Source organism: Telopea speciosissima, chromosome 3, assembly GCF_018873765.1.
Source record: "Telopea speciosissima isolate NSW1024214 ecotype Mountain lineage chromosome 3, Tspe_v1, whole genome shotgun sequence".
NCBI classification, from domain to species: Eukaryota; Viridiplantae; Streptophyta; class Magnoliopsida; order Proteales; family Proteaceae; genus Telopea; species Telopea speciosissima.
The window spans coordinates 28,900,692-28,928,143 of record NC_057918.1 but is presented as its reverse complement, the minus strand read 5'-3'; the positions used below and the strand labels follow the sequence as shown (position 1 = coordinate 28,928,143).

Here is a 27,452-nt window from a genome sequence, read left to right as displayed (position 1 = left end):
TTTTAACCGCGAATGTTCCAACTTGAAACTCACTAGATCCATAATTTAATCTAACATCGTTAGGCAAAAGAAGTCAAGCAGTTAAGTGGGACCGTTTATTCCAATCAAAGACTCTCACCTCCGTTTAAACCTCAATATGAAATCACAGTTTCTTTAGGTACTTCTCAAGTTCTATAGTTGTAATGTATAGATATTAGTATTCAACCAAAAAAAAAATTTATAGATATTAGTATGATAAGATTGCTCCATTGTGACCTAGTGGCAGTGTGGCACTAGTTTGAATCGAAAAACAGTTTTTTCTATAAAATAGGGGTAAAGGTACGTATATTATGATCCTCCTTAAACCCTGCACTGTCGAGAGCCTAGTGCACTGGATACAACCTTTCAAATAGTAGTAATAGTAGTGTGATGCATTCGTTAGTTCCTTCTTTATTTAAGAAGTAGATGGAACTAATTCCACTGTGATTGGCTTAATCAATTGATTTATTGCTCAGTAAAAAAAAAAAAAAAAAACACATCAAATTGCACTAGAGAGGAAATTTTGACTTCATATATAAGGTGAGAGTATAATGACGATAGAAGGTTCCAATTATCGGGTCATATCACTAGTAGATTTCTTTCCCTATGGATGAAGAAAAACTTAGTCCATTAAAATTTTGAAAATGGAAAATTTGTCTTAATTTCCTTCACGTCATACCTATATTTTTATCAAGTTCTTAAAACATATGATCAAGCATTAAGAAAAAACGAATCTTAACATAATTTTGTAAATAGTGTTCAACATAATCAGAATGTTTGGCAAACATTCCTCCTACATGATTGCCTTTTGTAGTTGTGGCAACTTCGTTGGTTTTTTGAAATTCGTGTAAATTTCCATGTGACAACTTCGTTTATTTTTTAAATTCGTGTAAATTTCCATGTATCATCTATTCCTATAATTAAAAAATGGAAAATTTGCCTTTATTTCCTTTACCTCATACCTATATTTTTATCAAGTTCTTAAAGCATTTGATCAAGCATTAGAAAAAACAAATCTTAACATAATTTTGTAAATAGTGTTCCTAGCCATAATCAGAATGTTTGGCCAATGTTCCTCCTCAGTATATGAAAGAAGTTTGCCTCCATGATTGTCTTTTCTAATTGTGCCAACTTCGTTGGTTCTTAAAATTTGTGTAAATTTCCATGTATCATCTACTTTTTTGGGTAAAGTTTATCATCTATTCGTATAAGGATCTTGGTTGTAATATTTACCCAAAAAAAATTATTGTAATCTAATATTTCCATATATAATGATCTTGGTTGTAATCCTTACCCCCCCCCCCCAAAAAAAAATCTTGATTATAATCTAATATTTTCATATATTTATCGTAGTTGTAATCTTTACCCCCCCCCCCCAAACAAAAATATTGACTATAATCTAATACTTCCATACATTTATCTTGGCTGTAACTTTTACAACCCCCCCCCCCCAAAATATATATATATATATATATTGCATGTAATCTAATATTTCCATATAATGACCTTGACTGAAGATCTTGTTTGTAATCTAATATTTCCAGTTGGCATTGTAGAAGCTTTGAAATTTTCAACTTTTGCAATATTGAGGAAATTTTAATTCAATTAAGCACCTAATAAATCAAGTCTAGGGCTCCCAATCCAACAATCAATAGGGCCTTGAAGAATCTAACAACCAAGAGACAAATCCATATGAACTATTGAAATCACTTTAGAGAGAGATTGTCTTGTTTTAAGGACTAAGTTTCTGATGAAGAGGGAATCTCTTAAGCCACAACATCTGAGCTTTGGACTGGACAGGAAAGGAATTCTTTGAACAAGTGAGTAGCCTACATTCCCCTTACATAGATTTTTCTATTAATTTTTCTCTCTTAAGAGAATTAATTAACAAAAAAAGGAAAAAGAAGGTTGAGTGGTGCTTGCGCCCAAACACAATAAGAGCGAAATGACCACCCGACCCCCCGTAAAATGAAAAATTCCACCCTAGTTGGATGCCCCGTGCAAGTTCTCATTGGCCCCCATGTTGGTGCAAGGGCCACACAACCAAGCAGTGATCTCTTGCGCCACACGACCAAGCATTGATCTCTTGCACCTTTATTATTGATTCTTGAGAGAGAGAGAGAAATGAATTGAAAATTCTCTATGAAGGGGGCATATGCTACCCCACTTGCTTAGAGAAACATCTTTGTTTGTTTCAGCATAAATAGCTAGTAAAATGAAATTTTTCGTTCTTTGTTTTAGAAGTTGGAAAATATTCATTGACATCAACTTACAAGAGCCTTCCCTTTTTTGAAAAAAGGCAATGAAAAATCTCACCCTAAATTTGACTGTAAAATGTTACCTATCTAGTCTCAAAAAGCTCGGGTTCTCGACTTTGCGTTTAACCACTCAAAACTCGATAAAATACTAAGCGCCTGCTACATCCGAGGGAACCAAGCTCTCAAACATTGAAAACCCTAACAACGGTGACACAACCTTAAGTGTTTGGGTGTTATTGACGTAGAAAACCGACTAGACTGATGTGGATGGACACGTTTGCAAGATTAGAAAGCAAAGGGCATAAGAGAGCACTAAAGCGGACTCCTAGGGGGTACTCTACAATGCTTAAGTCAATTCTCCAAGCAACGATATGAACTTGCAGAGCAATTGCGTAAAAGAGTGAAGATTGATCAATCCCTTTACCTAAGCGCATACCCTTTTCATTTATAGGATGGGACTACGGTGGGCCCTGCTAAGAGTCGGTGTCGGGAGTCCAATGTTGGCAAGAAACTGTGAAAGGAAATTGAATCATTGTAGGAAACTAATATGGGAAGAGATCATCATGGCGAGTCCTTGAGAGAAAGTCCTGATATGGCGGCAGTTCTCAGGGGAAAGAAGAAGAATCTCGATATAACAGGGGAACTTAGCATACCCAAAGAATTACAAAAGATATTAGACACGTGTCTAGAGCCATATGTTGCCTATTCACAGGAGGGCGATATTTATCTGTATCATATGCCCCCCACTCCTTCGGTTTCGAATGGAACCAAGGGAGTGAAATGTTCCTTCCTTCCTCAAGTTGATAATGTGGATATCGAGGAGCTAATATGATCTGATCTTCTGTTCGGCTTAGGTGTTGCTCGAGTAGAGATGTTTCAGTTCAATGGAGTTTTTGATAACTATAACCATCTTGGTGAATTGATTTCGGGCAATTTCTTTGAGATGCCATATTGCACATGTCCACTACCTGGAGGAATTCCCAGGAGTTCCTCGAGTTCAATGTACCTTGCGCCGTTGAATCCAATTTTTTGAAAAATGCTTATGGGAGAAATAAGAGGAAGTCGAACATGGATTTCGGGAAACGAGGGGCAACCTATAGAGGGAAAAGCTTCTTTCCCCAAATTGGGTTGATCTTGGGGATTCGAAGGGTCGCATCTACAATTAATGCAGGTTATCTTTCGGGAGTATTTTATGGATGCACGTGTCCGTCACTCAAGGACTATTCAATCATTTAAGGGATTGAGAAATCATGAGATCTCGCATGTTGGCCTTTAAGGAATCTGACCCGTTGTAGACATCTCATTTTGTCATTCCCCGGAGGCTTCCCGTGACAGTGATAAGCACCCTCCAAGGCGTAGAGCCGATGTATTCGTAGATGTAGCACAAGTGTGCACTTCTTGACTTCGTCCACAGATCGTCCATCTACAATAGCTTTAAGAGGGAAAACCTTGTAAACCTTCGTTGGAACTAAAACCAGAGCCCCAGGACACTCCAAACCACCCTTGGAAGGGCTAGCCCCAACCTAGTCTTCTTTGGAACCAATTTGGCCCAAACAGCCCTAAAATCCCTGTCGACACTCAAACATGGAGCCGACATTCGAAGGCCCCAAGTTGACATCAACTACACCTTCCACCGACATCGATCATTCCCCCCTTAATGTCGTTCAGAGCTGTTTGAATGTCTATCTACCCTCGACACTTAAAACCATTCCAACCAACATCCAAAAATACCCTCCCCGATGTCAACAGTTGTTCATCAACAACAGATCAATGTCGACCTAACCCTTCTTCAATCCAATTTTCCACACCCCATTGGCCATAACTTTGACCAAACACTCACTGTCAATGCATAGACAGTCATTCTGATGCTCCACCAACGACCCAGATCAAACCCAAAATCCTTGCACGAATATGGGAGTGCACACACCACTCTACAACTATAAATAAACCCCCTCTCATGTTGAGGAGGGTCCTCTAGCCAATTCTTGGATTCCAAGTCCTTAGTCCACTGCTTGAAGTCGCCAACACTTTGTGGTTTTTGCTTGCTACAATGAGGCGTTGTCCAAGGGAGATCAAGAGCAACCTATACCAAAGGTGAAATTGTCTCCAAATACTCCACTCCTAAGTCACAAAAGGGAAGCCTCCACCTTCACTCTAATTGAAGTCTCCTCTAATTAGGTAACACTCCCATTTTCAACCTTCTTCCACTGGATTTATCGCTTTTACTCTCTTTTTTGTGTTGCATCTCCACTTATGGTGTGTGATCCCATCTCTCTGGATGGTGATTACACACAACACTTCTCTTTGTTGTTTCATTACCCTCCAATGTATGATCTCCGTCCCTAATAGACTAAGACTCTCCTTACTTTCCTTTCTTCATCATATCATGACCATAGTATTTTCACATATCTAGTAAAATATGACTGTACCTGTATGTGCATTTACCATACAGATTCATCATTGACAGAGCAAGTCCGTGTCAAACTGTTCCAATCGAATCTAGTTGTCTCCAACAGCTTTTTAAAGTTACTGTAGTCCTACCTCAGTTTGTTCATCTTGTTTCTCAATTGTCCCATATTATAAGAGACCACCAGTTTTCTCTTTGAACTCGTTAATAATGCTTCTCCATCATGCTTTATTAAAAGTACTGGTAGTACGATTATCCTTCCTAATCTCATTCACCATAATCATGACAAAAATGTCAACATTTTTTTGGGTCTACTTTGCATTCTCATCCCTACCTTGTGACCTAGCCATTTTTTCAATATTTAACCAAACAATAGCCATTAAAGCAAAGAAACCATTTTGTATTTGCGTGCTTGTTTGAACAAGTGTGAATGATTTTCAGTCTTCCACCTCCCGTAACTCAAACAATGGGTTATTTCATGAAATGGTTCCATTCTAAAGCATTACGAGGAATCAATATCTGAGAAATAACTAAATCAAAACTCATACACCAATTTAACTAACTCTTGCAGTAGATATATAAGTAAGGGACTCGATATTGGACAAGTGAGATTCATTTTATACGTTTTTTAGAAATTATTGAATCAGAACTTGAAACCCCATTTAACAAATTCTAACCGTACATGTATAGGATTCATTATTAGGAACTTACAAAAAAAAATTCCTTGACTGCGGTCATTTTGTGTGAAAAAAAAAAATGCTTAGGATCGATGGACTCGCAGAAGAAGAGGCAGATCGAAGATGATCTCTTCACCTTTAGTAGGAGCAAAGATGGGAGTGGGCACGCAGGGCACAGAAGAAGAGGGGTGGAGGGGCGAGCTTGCAGCAGGGGGTGTGGGGGTGGGTTGGAGGAAGATCAGGTTGGAGGCAATTGGTCCAATGAAGACTTGCTCTTGCCGTAGCGGAGGAGACCAGCTAGTTTAGGGACGGACGACTTGCCAGCAGTTGATGAGTTTTTTTTTTTTTTTTTTGGAACAGGAGGTATCCGGCCTTTGGCTGATTAAATCCCCAAGGGTTGTGTACGACCCCACAACACACATGAATCGGGAGATACTGGGGTCCCCATGTTCATCAGGGAGTTTCCACTCAGGCGGGTGGTCCCAAGGGAGGAGGCGAAGACGAACTCAAGACCTTCAACTTCCTTAGGCTTCGTCCCTTGCCAACTGCGCTACCCCTTGGGGTTCAGTTGATGAGTTTCATGTCTGGGCGCAAGGAACACACAATCAGTTAATATTCTTTTTCCTTTAAAAAATATCAATGATAAACAGAAAAACTTTGTAAAAAATAAAAATAAAAATGGGTATCCAACTTTAAAATGGAAGTGGCAAGCAGACGTAAATTCGCTCCTGGTACAAAGAGTTGATTAGGAGAGTCCATATCCAGGAGAAGGTAGTTGGAAAGGATACCTCTGTTATGCCACAGAGAGAAACCTCCATTATCTTATCATTATTTTTTTTAAAATTTTTTTCCTCTCAGTTTACCATGGTTTGAGGTATCGGCATCGCAGGTCATTGCTCCTGATACTATGTCGCTACCAGAATGGTGAAATGGTACGGACAAAGGGTGAAACAATTTTAAAAAAAAAAAACCCAATTTTTAAAAGAAAATCAGGGGTAAACTTGTCTGATATGGCGGATCTGTGTTGATACTGTATCAGTATCATATCAGTTTTGTAGGTGATCGGTACCTAATCCGATACAGGTGCCCATTAACCAATCCGAGGGTATCAATTTTTGTCATGTTAACTCACTGTTCTTATATTTTCCTTGATATAATTTAATATCAATGTACAAAAATAAACTAAATCGACATAGGTTCGATGCGAAACTTACACACCATGGAGGAAAAGAGATAGGGAGAGAAAGGAATGGAAATTGCAAGATTCTTTCGCATGGAGAGGCAAGGTGAGAGGGAGAGGGAGATTGGATTCGTGGAGATTGAATTAGGAAACGTGGCATAAGGAGAAGGCAATTGGAGAAGATATCCTCTTCAATGTTGTTGGAGAGGATCCAAACTTTGATCCGGACTCAAAGAAGAGCAAGGGTCGTAGACTCGTAGCTAGTGTTTAAGTATCGGTATCCTCAAAGCCCGATACAGTTCAAGGTTATGAAAATCGATTGGGGAACAAATCAGTCTTTGGTCACAATCAATTCCGATTTGATCAATTTGATTCTGATTTTAATAGTGATATTGATAGGCATCGATATAGATCCAAGGTTTTAGTTCACGGTATCAGCAACAGTATATGTTGGAACCAATGTACGATTGATACTAATTTTTCCGTATTGAGCCGATTCCAATAAAATAAAAACACTTTTTGACAACAAAAAAAGGGGAGGGGGAAAGGGCACCACCCGGTAGCGCAATGCACACCGCCCTTGCATCCAGACACAGAGGCATGCGAAACGACAAAAAATGACCTTTTGATCTAGATGAAATCCGACAATACCATAGATCCTCCAATCACAATTAATAACTAATGGGAAAAAAAGGCTGCTAGGCTCCATGGAGCCTGCGCCTAGACACAAGAATGGCAAGATGACCGTTCTGTTGGATACTCCCACTCGCGCTCTTATTGGCCCCTCCCTTAATTATATCTTTCTTCTGCCCCAAACCTCAACTCATCTAATAGTAATTGATGTCCATAAAAACTAAATAACTTCTTAAGACTCTTCGTTGGCTTGGGTATCTGCTAAGATGAGCCACCTAATAGAAGGAATTAGTTGAACACAGAATTTTCTGCATTTGAGAGATGAGCAATCCTAACTGGGTAAATAAACAAAAGGAATCCAGAAAGGAGATGTTTAATGAGGACAACGTCCTAAACCAAAGTGTGACATTGTAATGGTAAGTACTACGCCATTTCAATATAGACGCTATAGAAATGACTTGGCTTTTGGAAAAAAAAGGATTAGATCCCTGTTGAAGTTATCATAGCAGCTGTTCAAGCCCAAAGGGAATTCCTAAACTCATGGCGGCCTCCAAAGAAACCTACCAGCAGCACTACCGAGCGCCCCAGCACTTCCAAGAGATGGATTCCTCCGACAAGGCCTTGCCCGAAGATTAATTGTGATGCATCAAAGGATCCAAAGAGTGGCAAATGCGGTTTGGGGTTTATCATCAAAGATTGGGAAGGAAATTCGGTTATGGCGAAATCGGAAATGACACATTTAGCTAATATTTCGGGTTGGAGAAGCCCTTGCTTTGCAAAGTGGACTCCTAGAAGGTATTGCTCAAGCAGCCGACCACCTCATTCTAGAATCTGACAGCAAGGTTGTAATCTCCTTACTTGATAGCCCAAATAGCCTGGTCCTGATAAATCTTTCCATGATTGTCTGTGATATTAGGCACTAAGGTCTTTACTGGTTTCTTGTAAGTTCGTTATATTCCTAGAGAAGCCAATGTTGTGGCAGATACTCTAGCTCGGAAGGCCCTGTCAATGCAATGTACAACAGTCTGGTCAAACTCTACTCCGTGGCTGAAGGAAGCTTGTGCTTCTATAGCCATGTATTCTACAGTTGATTATCAATGAATTTCTGATTACCAAAAAAAAAATTAGAGATGGGATCAGCTAGCAACAATATCAATATAGATGAGCCATCGCTTATGGATATCGGCCGAACATCGGCACATGTCCTGTAAATTAGGTGTATCAGCAAAAGATTAGGTATTGGCAATACTGACTGCAAACCGGCCAATACCCTCGATTTAGTTCCAGGTTTAAAACCTTGGGTCCAAAGCATTCATCTAGAAAGAATCTGTGGACACCCCCCTGTAGATGGTGAGAAGGCTGTGTTTGGTATGCATTCTAAGAATAGAACATAAAATGAATTGAATTTCACCTCATTCAAAAATGCATTCTGAATCAAGAACATAAAAAAAGAATAGAATTTCAAAATGTGTTTTGGACCCAGAATCTATTCCGAGAATGCATATCAAACACAACATTAGATTGCCAAAATATAACATTTATTGTGTGAAAATGCAAAGCTCACGTAAATGAGAGTCACAGCCAATCAGTTGTCAACAAAATAATTTTTATTTCCTTGTCCCTCTACTTTATAGGGTTCCTGATACAAAAAGATCCTATATGCTGTGTTTGCATTGAAATTGTGAGTGATAAATATGTGATATTAGTAAAGTCCTTGATTTCCTTACCACTTTATAGGGTTCCTGATACGAAAAGATCCTATATGCTGTGTTTGCATTGAAATTGGGAGTGATAAAGATGTGAGATTAGTAAAGTCCTTCTTGATTTCCTTACCACATCAGATGCATGGCATGGGAGGCTCCATACGCTAAGGGACTCATTCATCAAATTGTTCAACTAAGCACAAGCAGGGCCTGATTTCCTTTTTCAGGTTGACTTCAACTTGTGATTTCCAACACTAACCAGGAAGAGTCTTACCACTTCTGACTGAGAATACTTGCACCACAAACAAGCTGTGCTATTATAACCTTAAAGTACATGAGAGATATGCTGTTACCACAAACCCAATGTTAAGCTTTTGAATGTGAAGCACCATTTCAGCTTTAAATCACGCGCAATTCATGACCAATATCCCCATAGTACTTTCAGTCCTTCGTGTATAATACAGACATTCAGAAGATATATCTGGGTCCAAAAGATCATCAGATCAATGTCCTTATCCTCTACCGCATAGCATATGTTATGCTGATATGAAATCTCAATCTGTTCTATAAGATATGGGTAGCTAAGAGTCTGTGAACCCTAGACACATCAATCCGACATCACCCTATTATTTGGAAACAAAATTACAAAAAAAAAGAAAAAGAAAGAAAAATAACTCAAATGGTATGGAAGAATATTTTGACACAGGGATGTTTTGTTCTTCACCAGCAAGATTCACCTTCACTAATCACTATGTTTATAATCCTCCTCCCCTGCATTGGCTGATGATCCTCTTTTTTAGGAATGGTTTGTATTCTGAAAACTAGGTAACCTGTTTCATCAACTTGGTCATTAAAACATGCCCCGTACCAACAAAAAAAGTGCCAAGGTCTACAACAGTTGCTTTCTGACCAGGGGAGGATCCCCATGTCTTACCATCATGCTATGGCCTGACTCTTCTATTCAAGCTTATGATTCTAGAGTAGCTGGAGAATGAAACACTGACTGAAAGTTCATCCTATGGGAAGAGCCACATGTATTTAAAAGCTAAAAGATTGTGCCCATGGGGAAGGACTTCTAAGTAATTGGAATGCAAACCTATGACAGTTGGAGTCTTCAAGAGGAGATAATGTCAAACTAGAGACCAAGTCAAAGTAGCACATCAGTCAGCAGTATCGGTTTGAATTTTCAACATTATCTTGGTACAATGTGTAATGTCAAATAGATTTAATATTTGTTCAGGTATTTCACAGTACAAACAATGCTGTAATCCAGTGTAAACTTATGGCTTTGGCATCTTCTGAACTCTCTAACAAGAAAAAAGAATTAACACAATTACCTGTTGTGCATTTTCAATTGACAGACGGACAAACTTCTCAGAAAGAGCATTCAAATGCTGCACCTTCAAAACAAGTAAAATGGTCCCAATCCACTACTTTTTGTTCCAAATTTTGAGTTAATTGCCTCCTGTCACCTCGCCTCCGAATCTGAAACAGAACCCAGAAGCAAAAGCAGGTAACGTAATATATCAAACTCTGAGCCAAGAAAATTAGTGGCTACGAAGCACTAAGATATGACCTACAATGAAAAGGAAGAGTTCCTCCTCAGGGAGGAGAGGCAGAAAGCCAGAAACAAAAAAGGTGAACGACTTGTTCCCAAGACAAAATAGGGTCGAATATGTTCAATCATCTTCCATGTCAACCTTGGAGCCAAGAATTTCCAAGTCTAGTTTTATGAAGTGGTGTATTCAACTTAAATTTGTTAATTCTGTTTGGGGGCATGGAAGTGTAGACCTCTGTGCTACGTTTGGCTGCATTCCTGGGAAGATGTTTAGGAAGGAAAAGGCTAGGGAAGAGAAATGAAGTGGGTAGTGGTTTACCTCCAGATGTTGTTTGGCTGCACTTAAAAAGACGAGGAAGAAGTTTCCTCCATAATGTTTTCCACCTTTTTTGTGAAACAAATGTTGTAGAAAACATCTTCCTAATATCATCCTAAGGATGGCTTATTCTTTCCTTGGAAAAGCAACCAAATAAGGCTGACTTGACCAGAATGCCAGTCCAGTATTAGTAAAAGCAACCTATCGCACTGGGTCACCACTCCTTTCAGAGTAGCCCACGACCCAAGATATGGTATATGGTCAGTCTCCACCTAAGGCCAAATAAATAGGGGTGATCCAAATTTGTACCAATCCAAATTTTTGGGGACAACTTTCCCTTCCCAGTCTTTCTAGCATAGTTGTCAAGGCGTTACCTAGGCGTCCAGGCACTTTGATCGACTTGGGTGCCTATTTGGTGTCGCTCGGATTTTGGACCCTCTCCAACGCCTAGGGTCGCCTAGATGCCGTGACAACTATGCTTTCTAGGAAAGCAACCAAACAAACTGTTTGCAATCAGTACTCCCTCCATCCCACAAAGACTGTCCATTTTGACAAATCTCACTTTTTAAGGCGAGGTAGTTATGCCATTAATTACCCATTAATCTCATTTGAAGTTTCCAAAATTATCCTCAACTAATCTCTTTATCGGTTCCATTTAATTTTGCACTTTTAAGTCTTAAAAGAATACACAATAGAGGGTAATTTGGGAATGTGACAAAAACTTAAGGCAAAAGGTTTTCTATTCTCTGCATGGTAGACAATTATCTACTCTGCACACCTACCTGTGCCATTTGTAGTGGTGATATGGCAATTCTCTTCGTTCTAGTTCCTAAAAACACCTTTTTACTTATCATCTACGTAAACACAGTCAGTCAAAATAATTAGTTTGAATGAAACTTGACCTCTTAGTTCTTTCAATCACAGTCGGATATCTAGCAAAAATTTTGGATTGGCCACATGTCAAATTTCAAACTTAAATTCAATCGTATATCCTCCCATTGGATTTTTTTTAAAGCTTTGTAGCCACTTGGCCACCTACATTTGGGCTGAAACTTGAGGCAGGGAACATCAGGATCTACCTGTACACAAACTTCTAGCCCTGTCTGGCCTGCCAGGTGGCAGGAAATATCTGTGTGGAGTAGATAATTCTACTCTACACAGAGTTGAGATCCCCCACACAAGAATTGACCGACTCCCCTTCTCCTTCCCACTCTGATTATGACTCTACAAGGGGGGGGGGGGCTCGGGTGTGATTATATAAACACCTCCTAAAACCGTAAGGCCCCATAACTTGAGTCTAATTCTCTCCTCTCACTCTTGCTCTCCAAATCATTGTGTTCTCTGTGGAGAAGCCTTGTGAAGATCGTTCGTGTTATTGGTGCCAGTAATCAAAAGCTTGGTTCTTGATCCGTTCAGGTAAGATCTGAACTGTATCCATGGGATTATTAATTTGCTTTCATTGGTATCAGAGCCATTAGTTTTTTGTTCGCTCTCCTGATGGGAAGATTTTTTTTTTTGAGAAGAGTTGAAATTTTAGGGTTTCCATTAACAGAGATGAAAACGACTTCGGAAAATCGCCGTCATCGCATGGGCGCTGCAAAGGGCAAAGAATTTGGGACATAGAAACTTTTCAAAGAGGACAGTCCTTTTGGGATAGGAGTAATCTGGAAAGAGTCGAGGGGTTAAAAAGAATTTCAGGAAGGATGAAGCAGCACAGTATAGAATGTCAAAAATGTGGGGACTGAGTATGTCTGATCACCTAGCTTGTCCACCTACATCCAAGGAATTACTAATCTACTTCTATTATGGTCATTATTTAGTGATATGTTTCATTGGTCGCAGCGGCCTCTAATACTAATATCATCTGGAAAGGAAAATTAAAAACCAGGTTAATGTAGGTCTTTAAAAGTCAAGTTCTTACATTTGTTTCCTAATTGGCCTCTTCAGAAGGAAAGTAAGTCTGACAATCACTGTGCAGGGATGACTGCTTCTACTATAACCTCCGGAGCACCACTGAAAGACTCAAACTCCACACTCCAGTATTTACCAGCCACATTGCTGGTAGTCTGATACCAACTCACATAGCCAGGGGCAAACTTCAACTTAACTAAGCCTTGCCCCAACAAAATGGGGCCAGCTACATGGATTCTGTTTTGCCAATCAACTCTATTCAGATCCATACTTGTCATTTGTCAACCCTAATGATGCAGATTCATCACCAAAATAAACTTGTTTTATTAGGAATAAGTCTAGGGTTGGGTAATATACATGTTGGACTTCTGATCCCATGGGTTTTCTATGGGCCTAAAATATGGGTAATTAGGTTGCATACGGGATTAGTTGTTTTAGTTCCATAGTTTTATTTTGGTGTTTTTGTTCATAAATTGAACTGGTTCAACCAATGGTTCAATTTAAGCGATTTTAGTAGTTTTCTTTTAAGTGTTTAGTTGGGCTACATTAGGACTGTTTTTTGAGTCTATTTCAGTTTCCTAGTTAGTTTAAGTTACCTAATAGGTTAAGGATCGGATTAGGCCTTTCCTTTTTAGTGTAGGAGTCTTTTATATAAGGTTTCAAGGGGGGCAAGTATTGAACACAAATTTTGATATTAATGAAAGCTTTTGCTGCTCTTCTTCTACATTGAAGTTTTTTGTCTTGTGTTAGATCAATGCTGGTGGGATTGGTGTTTGATCCGATTGACACCTTGCGGTGTGAAGGCCGGGTGGTTCTTTTGAAGCTCTCCTTCAAGTTCTTTGAAGATCTCCTTCAATTTCAAAATCAATACTCAAGAATTATTCAAGATCCTCTAACCAACTGAGCTGCCCTTGCAACAACAGTAAGTTTGAATCATCCCATTAATACCCATTCTTCTCATAATCCTCCAAACCACCCCAAAACCCTAATTTTCCCATCCATCTCTTGAAACCATCCCATCTCCCAAAATCCTTAACAAGCCATTCAGCTAACAACACCTTCACATAATTGGATCGAGTATTCTGCTGCCCAATTGGAATACTGGAATTAAGCTATTTTCCCATTACCCCATTCAAACCACAATATCCCACCTATTTCTGGAGATCATACCATTACCTAAATTCTTCACAGACCAATCCAACCATCAGAAACACAGCATACCTGAATTGAATTTCATTCCCTACACTAGGAATAATTGATCCGAACCCTAGCCCCAAATTTCACCAAAAAACCTATTTTTGACCTAGCCAATTTACCTGTTGATAACAGATCCTGGTTTACAAGCTCCTAGTTGGTCTTCTACCAATCTAGGACTACATTACCTAATCCATGCATGTCGTTTCTCTTTTTCAATACTTCTCCCAAAGCCATTTTAAGTCTGCCCCTTGCTCTTTTAGCACCTCCAAAGAGCACACTTGGTTTCAATTAATGTAAAGCTAAGTCACAAGTGACCAAACTCCATGTAGGATCTCTAATACAACCAGTCCTAACACTTAACATCCAGCAACAAATAAGTAATCACCCAACAGTAGGTGAAATAATAGGTAAACCACCGCTACAACCTCAACAATAATGCACAATGTTCATAGTATGATTTCAGCCAAAGACAGAATCAACAGCAGCCAAGTATGTCCTATTGCAATCAGAAACTAGGGTTAAAACCCTATATATCAAGAAGCTTCAGAGACACTTGGATGGGCCTTATTTTCCCATCAAGTGGGGTTCTATTAGGAATGAATAAATCCTCCAAATCTCAGCCCAAAACAAGGGCTAGATGCTGAGATATTTGAAGGTCTCAGAAATAGAAAGTATGAACCATAGTAACTAATTTACCACAGGATTGATGGACCAGTGGATGGTCCTGAAACTACAATTAAACAGCAGGGCTGGGGTATATGTTTGATCTTCAAAAGATGGGCAGGAACCAAAGGATGAATGGGGAGATCTTGAGTCTCGAAATATCTGGAGAAAAGTCCAGTCCAGTAAAACCACAAGGAGTAACACAGCCCTCTACGATCAGCAACCGAAAGGGAACTTCCAAGCACTCATGTAGCATTCAATAGTAGTTTCAGCAGTAGCACAAGATCTTCAATTTAATCTCAGATGTGCAATAAATCTCAGAACAGTAACCTCGACACAGGGAATTGATTGGAGAGAAAGAAGAAGATAGAAAGATAAAGGTATCGAGCTTCTCTCTCTCTCTCTCTCTCTCTCTATCTCACCCACAAGGCCTCCCACCTCACTGTCTCACACAATCTGTTGCGCAAAGCACTGCTCTATGGTCTTGCATACATATAACTTAATACTACAGAAAATAGAAAGCAAGCAAAAAGGGAAGTACAATAAGTCTCTTACAAGGAAACATTGAGACTTGCAACTAAATTCATAGCCAGAAAATAAAATAGAAAGTTCTAGGCTGAACCAAATTAGAAAAAAAAAAAAAAACCCCTCAGCCAGCTGTCCCCCACAAACTGATTTTGGGTGAACCAGAAATCACCCAGCCTAAGGCTGGTTGGCCTGATGGCCCATGGGTCTGGTCCACTATGGTGGATCATGGGCCAGACCCCTTCGGTACTTGCGGCCCAAGAACCTGTCTACATCATCTATATACTGAAAGTTGGGCAACACTACAAGGGTTTTAGAGTTGTAAATCATGGTCCTAGTTAGGAGACGAGGCGATCAAAACATACAAAGTGGTTAGGACGAAAATGCAGTTTGGTTTGGTTCACCAAGTTCAAACCAACCTCTGCAGTTCAAGATTGATCAAGTACTCAAGTTAGAGTCAATTTAGGTCCCCAATGGGTTATATGGGCATGGACCAAGTTTATTTGGGTTTTCTATTGTAAATGGCCAAGTCTTTAAGCCCAAATATGAGGGATATTAGTCCTATACGAGATTAGGTGTTAGTTTCTATTTCCAGAGTTTGAGTCTAAGGCAAGGTTATAAATATATTTACAGCGCTAGGCCCTCACACACTATTGGATGACTGAATAGAAGCTTTTCTTTGTTTGGTTAAGTGGTGATTCAGTAGGATCCCTGGTGGTGATTCCTGATTCATATCTCTCTCATCTTCTTCATTTTTTTCTTCAATTAACTAAGGATCTTTCAAGTGTTGACCCTAGGAGAAGTAGTGAGGAAAAACATGCATAGTTTAGGTCTTGTTTCAAGTATGACCTTGAATAGAGCTGATTGCAGGGCACGGATCCATGTACCCGACCCCATTTAGGTGGGTTGTCGTTGAGTTGTTGTGCTCCTTTCTTTGTACTTGTTTTATTATTTTTTTGTTTATTTATTTTGTCCGACTTTTTCTCAGATCCATGTAGCCAACCCTATTTAGTTGAGCTAAGGCTTAGTTGTTGTTGTTGCGATTATGGATCTTTCCTAATTCAAATAGGGTTTCAAATCTTAAACCTGACCGTCGGATTTCTTTCAAACTTCACTAGTTGGTTCCCCATACCCAATAGGCTACTTGACTTGTCCAGATCAGACATGTCTTTGTTGAGATATTGTAGACCTCCAGCTTCTGGTCCAGATCCTAATCCCTGTGATTCTGGATTTACATATAACCCCATTAACAACAAACAACAACAACAAACTCAGCCTTATCCCAAATTAATGGGGTTGGCTACATGGATCCAAACAAAACAAACTATAGAAAACAGAGTCCTTATAGAATCCCATTAAATGGTTTATAAATAGTCTTTCCCGTGCAATCCTCTTTCTCCCCCCTCCCCCAAATTTTATTATTTAGTTGAAATTTTGAACGGAAGAGTCTACATGGAAAGCAAAAAAGTTCTCATTGCTGCATGGTTAAAGGACTAAACTTTGGAGTTGCTCAAATAAAACTTATCTGCTCAAAGTTTCCAGCAGTTATGGAACATTTGGTTTTCATCTTCTGTCATTGGGGCTTACTTGTAATGTGGAAGACCTTTAAGATAACCCACTAGTACATCTTGGAACTCTTAAGAAGTCAGGTAAGCTCTTAATGAACTATGAAGCATTTATTGCTCTTAAGAGAGGAGCTCCTGATTTTCAAGAAATAAAATCCAGCAAAGGAACCTAAACCAGAAATTGTAGCCGTATTATCTTTCTTGGGGACTTTGTGGGTTAGCACTCGATTTATCTACTACTGTACCAAATTTTTAAAGATCAAAACTAATATATATTATGAAATAGACAGAGCCCTGGATTCTGGAAGACTGGAACTGGACAAGCAGCATTGGATTGAATGTTTGGAGGCCTTCAATTAGTCAAATTGAGACTTTACAGAAAGTGCGTTCGAATTCTTACCGATGTTAAAAGTTCATGGAGCTTGCGAAACACCCCAGGCTATTGCATTGCTCCTGCATGACAAATACGCATTCCCAACCCTTACAGATTTACTTAAATGGTGAAGAGCACATGTTAATGTTTTGGAGTTGCAGCATAACATACAAGCACACACTTTTCCAAATCCAGAGAACAGATGGAATTCTAGGATTCCTCCTTGAGGCATTCTATATACTTTTTGAAAATAGAGAGGGAGATGTTCCCTTTCGTCAAGTAGGTAAAGTAGAAATACAAACTACTTCAGCTTTGCACACATGCACACACACACACACACATGCGCCCTTCTACGAACAGACCAGAAATAAACAACCCATACTTCAATTCCTCAAGCAGTAGAATCCAACAAAAGAAGAAACACTTGGACATGCACACAAACAGGAATCATCAGAGGCTTAGAGAAAGATATTACCGTTTTCATTGCGGACAGTCCTTTCCTTATTCTCAGGTACATTTTGTTCCAAAAACAACTGAATTGACCTCCAATAGCGGTCGCCCCCAGCAAGCCATGTGTCCATGTGCATACCAGTGGGGAAATCAACAAAAGTACACCGCCTGTTATGTGTGGCTGCTTTTACATAGAGCATCTGCATGTGAGATGGGGGAACCATCTCATCTTGCAATCCAGAAAGAAATATGATTGGCTGTTTGATCTGCAGTAAGTTCAAAAGAGTCAGTGAAGATGACAAGATAAATGGAGCATAATGTGCTCAAAAGAAAGCATCCTCACGGACCTCACCTGATTGGCAGTCAGAGGACTTGAAAGAGACTCTATAGCAGGTCTCATAATATCATAATATTTAGGGCTGCAGATCAAGATTTTTTATGAAGATGCAAACTCACCTGTCCAATAATATCAATTGTACTCCACGGTGAACGTACAAGACAATTGAGAACCTTGGGGCCTTTAGAACCGCTGCCTCCCATAAACCACTTGAGGAAGGGTAGTAAAACTCCAGCCATATCAAGGATGGATGTAAAAGTGTTCTCCAATATCAGAGCAGCAACCTGCAATACAGAAGACATATTTACAAGCTGATACATAATAGTAAAATATAAATCAAATGTAACAATTTAAGATACACCATTGAAATTGATGCAGTCATCAAAGCAAGAGTTAGTTCAAAAGTCATCAAAGACAACTTACTAACATAGCATACTAAGAAGCTACCTAGCAGAATTCAAACAGCTAGAGCAGTGGCCACTTGATCATATTGAAGTTCTCAACTTAGAAAAATTGAAGAATGTTATTTAATTTCTCTGATCAGCAGGATTCAAGACCTTAGAGGGAAGGAGAGGGAGAGAAGGGAGTAATAGGAAAAAAATTGAACTTATAGCAAGAAAAAGTTGTGTATACAAAGAATAAAAATTTTGTGAGAACTAGCAGTCTTTTATAGCTAACAGAAGACAAGTGCAGTAACAATTTTCGACCAGGAAGGGCAATTACATTAAGCACAATATATATGGAACAAGGAACAGGACCTCTGTAGCAGTCCATCTTCAAGGGATATCAATACATGCTCAGCAAACGATAGTACGATATTTGTATTTCTGCACTCCTCTCTGAATTGATACAATTAATCAATTACAGATTACACAATCCCATATGGTCATTCCACTTAAAACTTCGGATTGCAGTGCACAATCCTGTACTAAACTCATAGATAAAGGTTTCGCCAAAATTTCGTGATATATTTTGGTTTCGACAGATGTCGAAATGATACTTTGAACAATACGCAAATATTGCAGTTTTTCGGTTGAAATTTCGCTGTTTTGGCGACAACTGTACTACACTCATTGTTCAAGGTTTTGTTTCGACCGAAACGATATATACCTTTAATATAATAATAATAAAATGTCAGATTTTGATTAATATGGGTCAAATTTTTGACCCATTTCATTCACTTTGATGGTTTTGACAGAAAGGGTTGTGCAAACCTGTTTTTTTATGATTTTTGACAAAAACACTCTAATACAAGTGTGGAATAAATTGTTGGACAGTGGTTGAACGCATCAGAAGCGAAGATTTGTGCAAGAATCAAAGTTGAAGGTATATCACTTATCCCAAAAATTAATTTTTGCAAAAAAAAAGGTAAATACTTGGTGGTTGGCCTTAGAGAAAGTATACAGCAGCGTACAACGTATACTACCAACCTAGGGTAGTATAGTCAAAATACCATTTTGGGTGTGGTTTTTTTTTAAATCCAAGGGTTCCACTATGTTTAAAGGGCCTAAAATAGGGTTTCATAAAAGTTCGGGAACTAATTTGGCCATTTGGGCCTCGAAACTCTCACTTTAAACAAACCACCGAAGGTTTCGACAGAATTTTCGTGGTTTCACGAAATATTTCAGTTTTGAGCCTGGTTGAAACCTGGAACTACGACTACACTAGCGAGTAGTCAAAAGTTCAGAATCTCCCACTCAAGGAATGATTCTTTCCCCCTTCTAGTTCAACATCATATCTCCCATGTTCTTATCAGTGTTTCTCCTTTGAGGCTTTGAATCCCTTCATGGCTTCTCCATATCTTTTACAACCTTGTCTGCTGGGGGGAACCTGACACTTCAATTGCAGGTCCCTATTGAAAGAATGGTATCCTAGATCCCATGGATACAACTATAACTCTATAAGTAGTGTTTAAAGTATCGGTCCGTATCGTATCGATCGTATCAGCCAATATGTATGATCGATACGTATCTTTTAATATATATATATAATGTATCGAGTGTATTATATTGAATCGGCCGATAGGACCGATACGATCAAAACAACGCATTAAATGGACATTAATACGTATCAATTTGTATCGATACGTATTGAGATGTATCAATAGGTATCAAGATGTATCGGCCGATACAGTTTGATACATATCGATACGCTAGATACACTCGATACAAAGTAATTAAACCCTCTGCTTACTCATAAAGTTAACACAGCAAGCCCAGAGACGGAAAAAACACCCTAAACCCAGTCGGAAAAACTTGAAATCTTGCTTCTAAACTCGATTTTTCACGCTTACCTACTTGGGGCTTCCATTCAACACTTGAAAACGAATCAAGGAGTGGAAAAACATCATCCTTTGCATCAGCCAAGAAGCTGAAATCAAAGATTGAAGAGGATTTCAAACGAAAAGGTATGCTTTTTGAAAAAACTTGATCTTTTTAATCAAATCATGCTTTTTGGTTCTATTTTTTTGCTATAAATCTATGCATTTAGGTTAAACTAAGCAATTAGATGCACCAAAGTTGAACATTTGCGAGGATTTGAACTAAAATCCATGATTTTTCAGCCATTTTATTGTTTATGCATGATAGAGTGACACTATATTGCTTGTTTATATAGTTTTTTGTTCCAAAAGTTTATTTCCATGTGTATCTTGACCATTTCCATGCGTTTTTTGCACCATTCGATACGTATCTCCAATATGATACGATACGTCTCTTAAAATCACCCGACCGATACGATACCTGATACCTGATACCGATACTTTAAACCTTGACTATCAAGGTATTCACATAATGACAGTCCCTGTGGTAGAATCACCAAGAGAAGCAGTGCTATTAGGTGCAGGAATAGCAGGGACAGCAGCCTAAGGAACCTCTGGTAGAGGAATCTGAAAAGGCACATTTTCACTAGAACTCTCCCCCTGAAGAGGTAGCGAAGAATAGTAAGAAAGGGACTCATGGAAAATAACATCCATACTAACCATGGTACGACGGGAAGGGGGATGGTAACACTTGTAACTTTTCTGGGTCGGAGAATAATCCAAGAAAATACAGCGAAGGCCCCTAGGTTCAAGTTTGGTAGGAGATCTAGTATCCCTAGCATAACACACACAACCAAACACCTTGGGGGGCACAATAAAGGAAGAATTTCCCAGCAAAATATCAGAGGGGCTACGAGAGTTAAGAACTCGGGAAGGCAGCCGATTGATGAGATAGGCTGCAGTGAGTACCGCATCCCCCCAATATTGAGAAGGGACATTCCTCGCAAACATCAAAGCCCTGGCCATCTCTAACAAGTGATGGTTCTTTTGTTCCGCCATGCCATTTTGGGCAGGGGTATCAACACAACTAGTTTGGTGAAGGATGCCATGGTTAGCAAGATATTTTTGAAATTGAGATTCTGTATACTCCGTTCCATTATCACTTCTCAATACTTTGAGAGTAGCCTGGAACTAAGTTTGAATCATTTTATAAAAATGCTGAAAACATGAAAATACTTGATTTTTTTTGTGTAAAAGATAAACCCATGTATTCCTTGAATGACAATCTATGAAAGAAACAAACCAACGATGGCCAGAAATAGACGGTTTACGAATAGGGCCCCAAACATCAGAATGTACCAAATCAAAACAAGAACTCCTTTTATTAGAAATTGGATAATTTGAACGTGTCTGTTTGGCCAGAACACAAGCCTCACAAACAAAGCCATCCTTAGAACGAAGGGTGACCAAACTAGGAAATAAATGAGCTAAAATTCCTGAAGGGGGGTGACCTAACCTAGAGTGCCACTGGTAGAGTTCAAAAGAGACCATGGAGTTCTAGTGGAGTGGAGAAGGCACTTGTGGTGGAGAGAAGCGACCATCATCAAGCAGGTACAGCCCACCGTGCAATTTACCCAATCCAATCGTCTTCCCAGATTCCAGATTCTGAAACACACAATGAGATGGAAAGAAAGTGATTTTACAGTTAAGATCACGAGTAATACTACTAAAAGAAAGAAGGTTAGTAGTAAATTTAGGAATGTGTAAAACAGAAGACAAGGGAAGAGTAGAAGTGCAGTTGATGATTCCTTTTCCAGAAATGGCAGAAAGGGAACCATCAGCCACCTTGACCTTGTCCTTCCCAGAAGTGGGGGAATATCTGTGAAACAAACTAGAAGAACCTATCATATGATCTGTAGCTCCAGAATCAATGATCCAAGGATGGGAAGCTACAGAAGCACAATGACCCCCAAAAGCAATACCTGACCGGGCAAAGTGTGAACCTGAAGGAGTAGAAGAACTAGTAGGAGCTAATGTAGTAGAGGCAGCAGCAGCGGCAGACCTGAGCATACGTAGGAGTGCCTGTAGATCATCTGGGATAGACCAGGGTTAGTAGCAGGGGCTGCAATAATACTTTCAAATTGATGGGCCTTGGTCTTTTGCTTTGGCTTTGTCTTGGCAGCCGTTTTTGCTTCAAAGTCAGCCGGTTTCCCATGAAGTTTCCAGCACTTCTCCTTGGTGTGATAGGGTTTGTGACAGTGCTCACAAACGACAGTCCCTGTGGTAGAATCACCAAGAGACGCAGTGCTATTAGGTGCAGGAATAGCAGGGGCAGCAGCCTTAAGAGCTGATCTGTCAGTAACAGGGGGATGCAACATGGCAGCCCGACGGTTCTCCTCAGAGGACACCAAGGCATAAGATTATTCTAGTGTGGGGAAAGGCTGATGGCCCAACACTTGAACACAAATCTGATCATACTCCACATTTAAGCCAGCCAAAAAATCGTAGACCCTAATCTTGTCCACATGCTTCTTATAGGAGGCAATATCAGCAGCTGTACTTGGGTGGAAGTCAGAAAAGTGGTCCAGTTGCTGCCAAAGGCTGCGCAGGGTAGCATAATATTTGGAGACTGTCAATTCTCCCCGAGTAGTGTGAAGGACCCTCTTCTTGATTTCATATACTTGGGCATCATTGCCAAGCTGTCCATAAGTCTCCTTGCAAGCAGCCCAAATTTCCGCGGCTGTGTCAAGAAGAAGAAAATTGTTCTGTAGCTCTGTAGTCATCGAACCGATCAGGTAGGACATAAGAACTCCATTGTGGGCAAGCCACTTGTCCTGAGCAGCTCCAACCTCAGTAGGCATAGTAATGGTTCTCCTAATATGACCAGTAAGGCCACGACCAGCAATGGCAAAGGAGACACACCTAGACCAAAGCAAATAATTTGTGTCATCCAACTTGATTGGATTTGGGGAGAAATTTAGATAATCTGGTTTGCTGTTTCCATCACCAACAGAAGTAGCAGTCGAATCCACAGAGTCACCCATGAGGACAGTGAAGAATCCCAAATCGCAGAAGGGGACTGTTGTGAAGAGAAACCCAATAAAATCTCCAAGTTAAGGGCTGCAACAAGGATGAAAGCCCTCTAATAATGAAGGAATAAATGTCTCCAAAAATCAGCAACACCAGACAGAGAGAACCTTGAGATTGATTTTTTCTGGGTTTTGAAAAAAACCCTGAAAGTGCTGAAATCGATAAGATGAATTGAGGCCTGAAAAGTGACTGAATGAGGCTGAAATTGCAGTCGAATTAGTCTTGAACTGGGGAGAATCACCCCTCAAAACATCAGAATCAACTGATACATGGAACCCCCAATGTCGACTATTGTTAGGGTTTTGAAAAAACCCTGAAAGTGTGAAGAAATATCGACCTTGAGGGGCTGGAACTTGATGTAGGTGCTGGAATAGTATTCTACTGCAGGTCTTGAGCTCCAATATGGTGAACAAATCCCTTGTTGTAAAGAGGGGTTCTGTCCAACGAAGGCTGAAGTCTTCAATATTCGCAGCAAAGAGGCCAAGCACCCTATCGATCAAATCTTCAGATCATGGGGTGAGGTAATAAAGGAGGGCAGCAGCTGGATCAATTGATCACCTCATCAGTGCTGCCCTATGGGACAGAGAAGAACAAAACAAACAAAGGGAAGAAGAGAAGAAAAGAGAAGAGTGATCGAGAATTAGAGAGGGAAGGGGATCGTGGATAAGAGTCCTAATTAAGAACCAGCTCTGATACCATGTTAAGAGGATCAGAATTAGAACTCAATGCTTGGATGTCTAAGGCAGACCCCAAGCCATATAGTTATAATGAATAGAAAATAATAGAATCTGTACATTGGCGATGTGGGACTAAACCACACTCATAAAACAATAAATTAACAAGGAAAAATGTCTAGAATACCGTGGGGGTATTCTGGCCCATATATCAACATGCAGGTCTGGCAATAATTCAATTATATTTATAGTTCATTCTTGGAAACAATTTCCAACATATTAATTAAACTTTTTGCCAAAAGGTTTAGTCACCCAAACAACATACGTAATCATCCACAAGTAACAAGTTAAAAGTATTAAAACACAATATAGGGGAAGTTAAGTAGGATCTTAAGCTTCTAAGCAAACCATAACTCCAAGACTCGAGTTGGTGAATAGTGAAGAAAGATCCTCCACCAGGGCTACAACCCTTTTGTCCACAACTAGACAGATAAAAATATTATCAGTCATTCAGTGAACTGAAATGCAAATAAATTTAGAAACACCGTCAAGTTGCTGAGTACAAAACTAAACCCCGGGCTGAGCCGAAGGAAAAGACAATTTGCTTCAGAGGGTTATATAATATCTCTTTTTTCTTTCGCCCTATATAAATGAAACAAATTATCCTCCAAAGAGCTACCAAAACCAAGACCTTAAATCAAGAGCAAACTTTAGTAAGGTCAACCTGTTCAGACCATAGTTATCAAGGCGTCGCCATGGCGTTGCCATGGCGTCCATGCTCCTTGGTCGCCTTGGACGCCTTGGGCGCCATGGCGGGCACCTTGTCACCATGGCGGTGTCGCCTTGAATTTTGCCCCTCTAAAACGCCATGGTCGCTTTCCCGCCTTGATAACTATGGTTCAGACCATATCGAAAACCAAATATAATGTCAAAGTTATAAACAAGTCTTAAAATGGCAGAAGGTTTTGTCCTTTGTCCCTTGGTAAAGGGTGTACCCAGTACACAAATCAACAGACATTAAACAAATCAAACCTTACTGTCTCATTCCCCGCCCCCCAAAAAAGATTTGTCATTTTTTTTTAAATCATTTTTTTTTTTTTTGGGGGGGGGGGGGAGGGGGAGAAAGCAACTGCAACCTAGATGAGAGAGAACTGCACCAAAGCAAATAAAAGATGGTGAGAGAACACAAAAGGAAATTACCTTATCAGGATTGCTTTTTGTAAGCGCTGCTCCAACGGCTCCTCCAAGTGACCTTCCGAAAACAACTATTCTTGATGTGTCAATGTCAGTTCGTTGGGTCAGATGATCCAATGCGGCCTAACCAAAAGTAACAGAAGCAAATGATCAAGGCCGTAGCCAGAACATAAAGAGTTGTATAATTGAAGATAACGGCCAAGTTCACATAAGGATGTAAAGGGCTGTATATTCTTCCTCTTTTATATTGGACCATTATCTCCCCCCAACCAATAAAAGTGAAAGTTTTAGCCATAATCTGTCTAAACAGTAGGGCAGAATTAGAAATGACTATAACATGCTCTACTCAACTAGCAAAATATTAGCCCAACAACAAATGAATGGAAGGCCAAAACAGAGACAACACAGACCTGAGCATCCCTTGTAATGCCAAGTTGGGAAGGGTAGCCATCACTTGCTCCATATCTGTTGATAAAGAAAGAAAGATTTAAGCTTGTTCAGTGAAATGAGTAGCACGATTTAATGAATAGCGATCCAGAGCCATAAACACACCCTCTGTAAGAAAGCATGAAGACATTGCATTGCAATCTCTGCAACATTATGCGAACCATTTCAAGACGATGGGCAATATCTGCACGATGAGAGTCAAGGTCTCCCAAAAGAACCTGAGCCTAATTAACTATTCATAAATCAATTAAAAAAAAATGAGAATACCAATAATATCATTGGGAAGACGGAATTATTAGGATACTGCCAGCATTTTCTTGGAAAAAGAGAACGGTTGGACCTGCAAGACAACTCCACTGTTACAGGCGAAACCATAGGCACAATAATTCAGAACTGATGAGTATGAAAACCAAACAGAAGAAAAAGACTGACCAAACATGATTTTTATCACAAACTGTCAAAGCAAAGGACACTTTCATAGAAAATCATCAATGAACAGATTGCCATAGACCAGCTAAAACTCCTGCACTCACACACTTCCAATTTTGTTTTTTACACACCAAAGGAATCAAAGCATCTCCAGGACAATTACCCAGAGAGAGGTAACCTGGTCCAACTGAAATTTCCACAAAAGAACAGAATTTGGAAACCCCATAGACCCATACTACGGGGAAATTCTATTATGTCAATAGCAAACAAGACAGATTATTTATGTTATCTCCAGGACAATTCTCAGAACAAACACTCATTGCACCTTTTCTGTTATCTGCACTACCACATTATTTACTTATGATTATAACATCCTTGTGAAAAAAATCCCATATAATTTAAGGAGATTTTTTTGGGGTTGGGGGGGGGGGGGGGGAGTGGAGAACCAGTAGCAGTAACAGGAACGAATCCGAGCCGCTTAACCCTAACCGTACATACATTTTGTGGCGCGGAATTTAATTTTGCAAAAACAAATGTATAAACGTGCAATTCAAATTCCCAGACAGAAATGAAGAATAAATGGAGCTAGAACAAGATACCGAACGGAGAGCAACAATTACAAGGTTAAGCCCCCATCCGTATCTCAAATCGCTCAAGGAAACTGAAAAAAAAAAAAAAAAAAAAAAAAAAAACAGAAGGAACGAAGGAAGCGAGAAATAATGCTAAAAGGCAAAGCCCTGAAACCCCAGTAACTCCAAGCAAATCCAATTCGAGAACAGAAATGACTTAAAAACTTAGAAGAATTAAAACTGAAGAATCATGAGAGATCAATGAAGCACAGAGAAATATGAGGGGCGGGGGAGGGGGTATGTAGTTTATGCACCTTTGCAATCAGGGAAAAGCTTGATGAACCAGGCATGAAGTCGAATTCCATCGGAGGATCTCAACCAAACGTCCTCGTACTGCAGGCGGAGACGAGCAGGGGTGATTGGATACGACTTGGCGAGGCCTGGCAGCACGGGTACATACACCAGCTTCTCCTGAAGCGCCACTAACAGTGCCATCCCTGCCACCATTATCCCTCCCAGTCCATACAACAACAAACTCACGTACGACACCATTATCTTCCCTTCTTCAATTCCGTTTCTTTCTGCTTCTCTTTCCTTTCTCTCTCTCCCACCTCACTAACTGCACAGAGTCACACACAACACACAGAGTCACACAGATCTCTCTCTCTCTCTCTCTCTCTCTCTCTCTCTCTAATGTCGAAGTAGAAAGAGCTGCAGAAGAAAATCAGAAAGAAAGGCTCTGTTCCTTTGGAATTGGCTAGCTGGACCGCTGGAAAAGAGCCGAAATATTGGAAATATTCTACCCAAATCCCATTAGTTTTTGTAGAAAGTTCTCTGATATCTCAGTCGCTGAAGTTTTAGTTTTTCTGCCCCTATTGTTGAGAAAATGTGGAAAATTAGAGGAAAAGTAGACTATTCCATTTTCACAGAAAGTGCAAATGTTCCGATGGTTTCCCCAAAAAAAAAAAATTGTTGGTGAGATGTGGTGCGCTTCATGCCCATGCTCACCAAGAGGTCT

The 27,452-nt window shown here is 39.7% G+C and overlaps 1 protein-coding gene and 1 long non-coding RNA gene across 2 annotated transcripts; one reads left to right on the top strand and one right to left on the bottom strand.

The window, feature by feature from the left end:
• Window positions 1-214: 214 nt before the first annotated feature.
• Window positions 215-11,564, top strand: LOC122656591. The gene is made up of 3 exons (XR_006332129.1): window positions 215-229; window positions 10,936-10,940; window positions 11,478-11,564. It is a non-coding gene; the product is annotated as an uncharacterized LOC122656591 (long non-coding RNA).
• LOC122656590 (alpha/beta hydrolase domain-containing protein WAV2-like) lies at window positions 10,028-27,219 on the bottom strand. Its single transcript, XM_043851183.1, has 9 exons — window positions 27,109-27,219; window positions 26,749-27,017; window positions 25,741-25,776; window positions 25,542-25,620; window positions 25,400-25,454; window positions 24,996-25,112; window positions 17,891-18,055; window positions 17,460-17,700; window positions 10,028-10,361 (listed from the first exon to the last, which is right to left on the bottom strand). The coding sequence occupies exons 2-9, from the start codon at window positions 26,984-26,986 to the stop codon at window positions 10,345-10,347; spliced, it is 948 nt and encodes a 315-aa protein (XP_043707118.1). The 5' UTR covers window positions 26,987-27,017; window positions 27,109-27,219; the 3' UTR covers window positions 10,028-10,344.
• Between the last annotated feature and the right edge of the window lie 233 nt (window positions 27,220-27,452).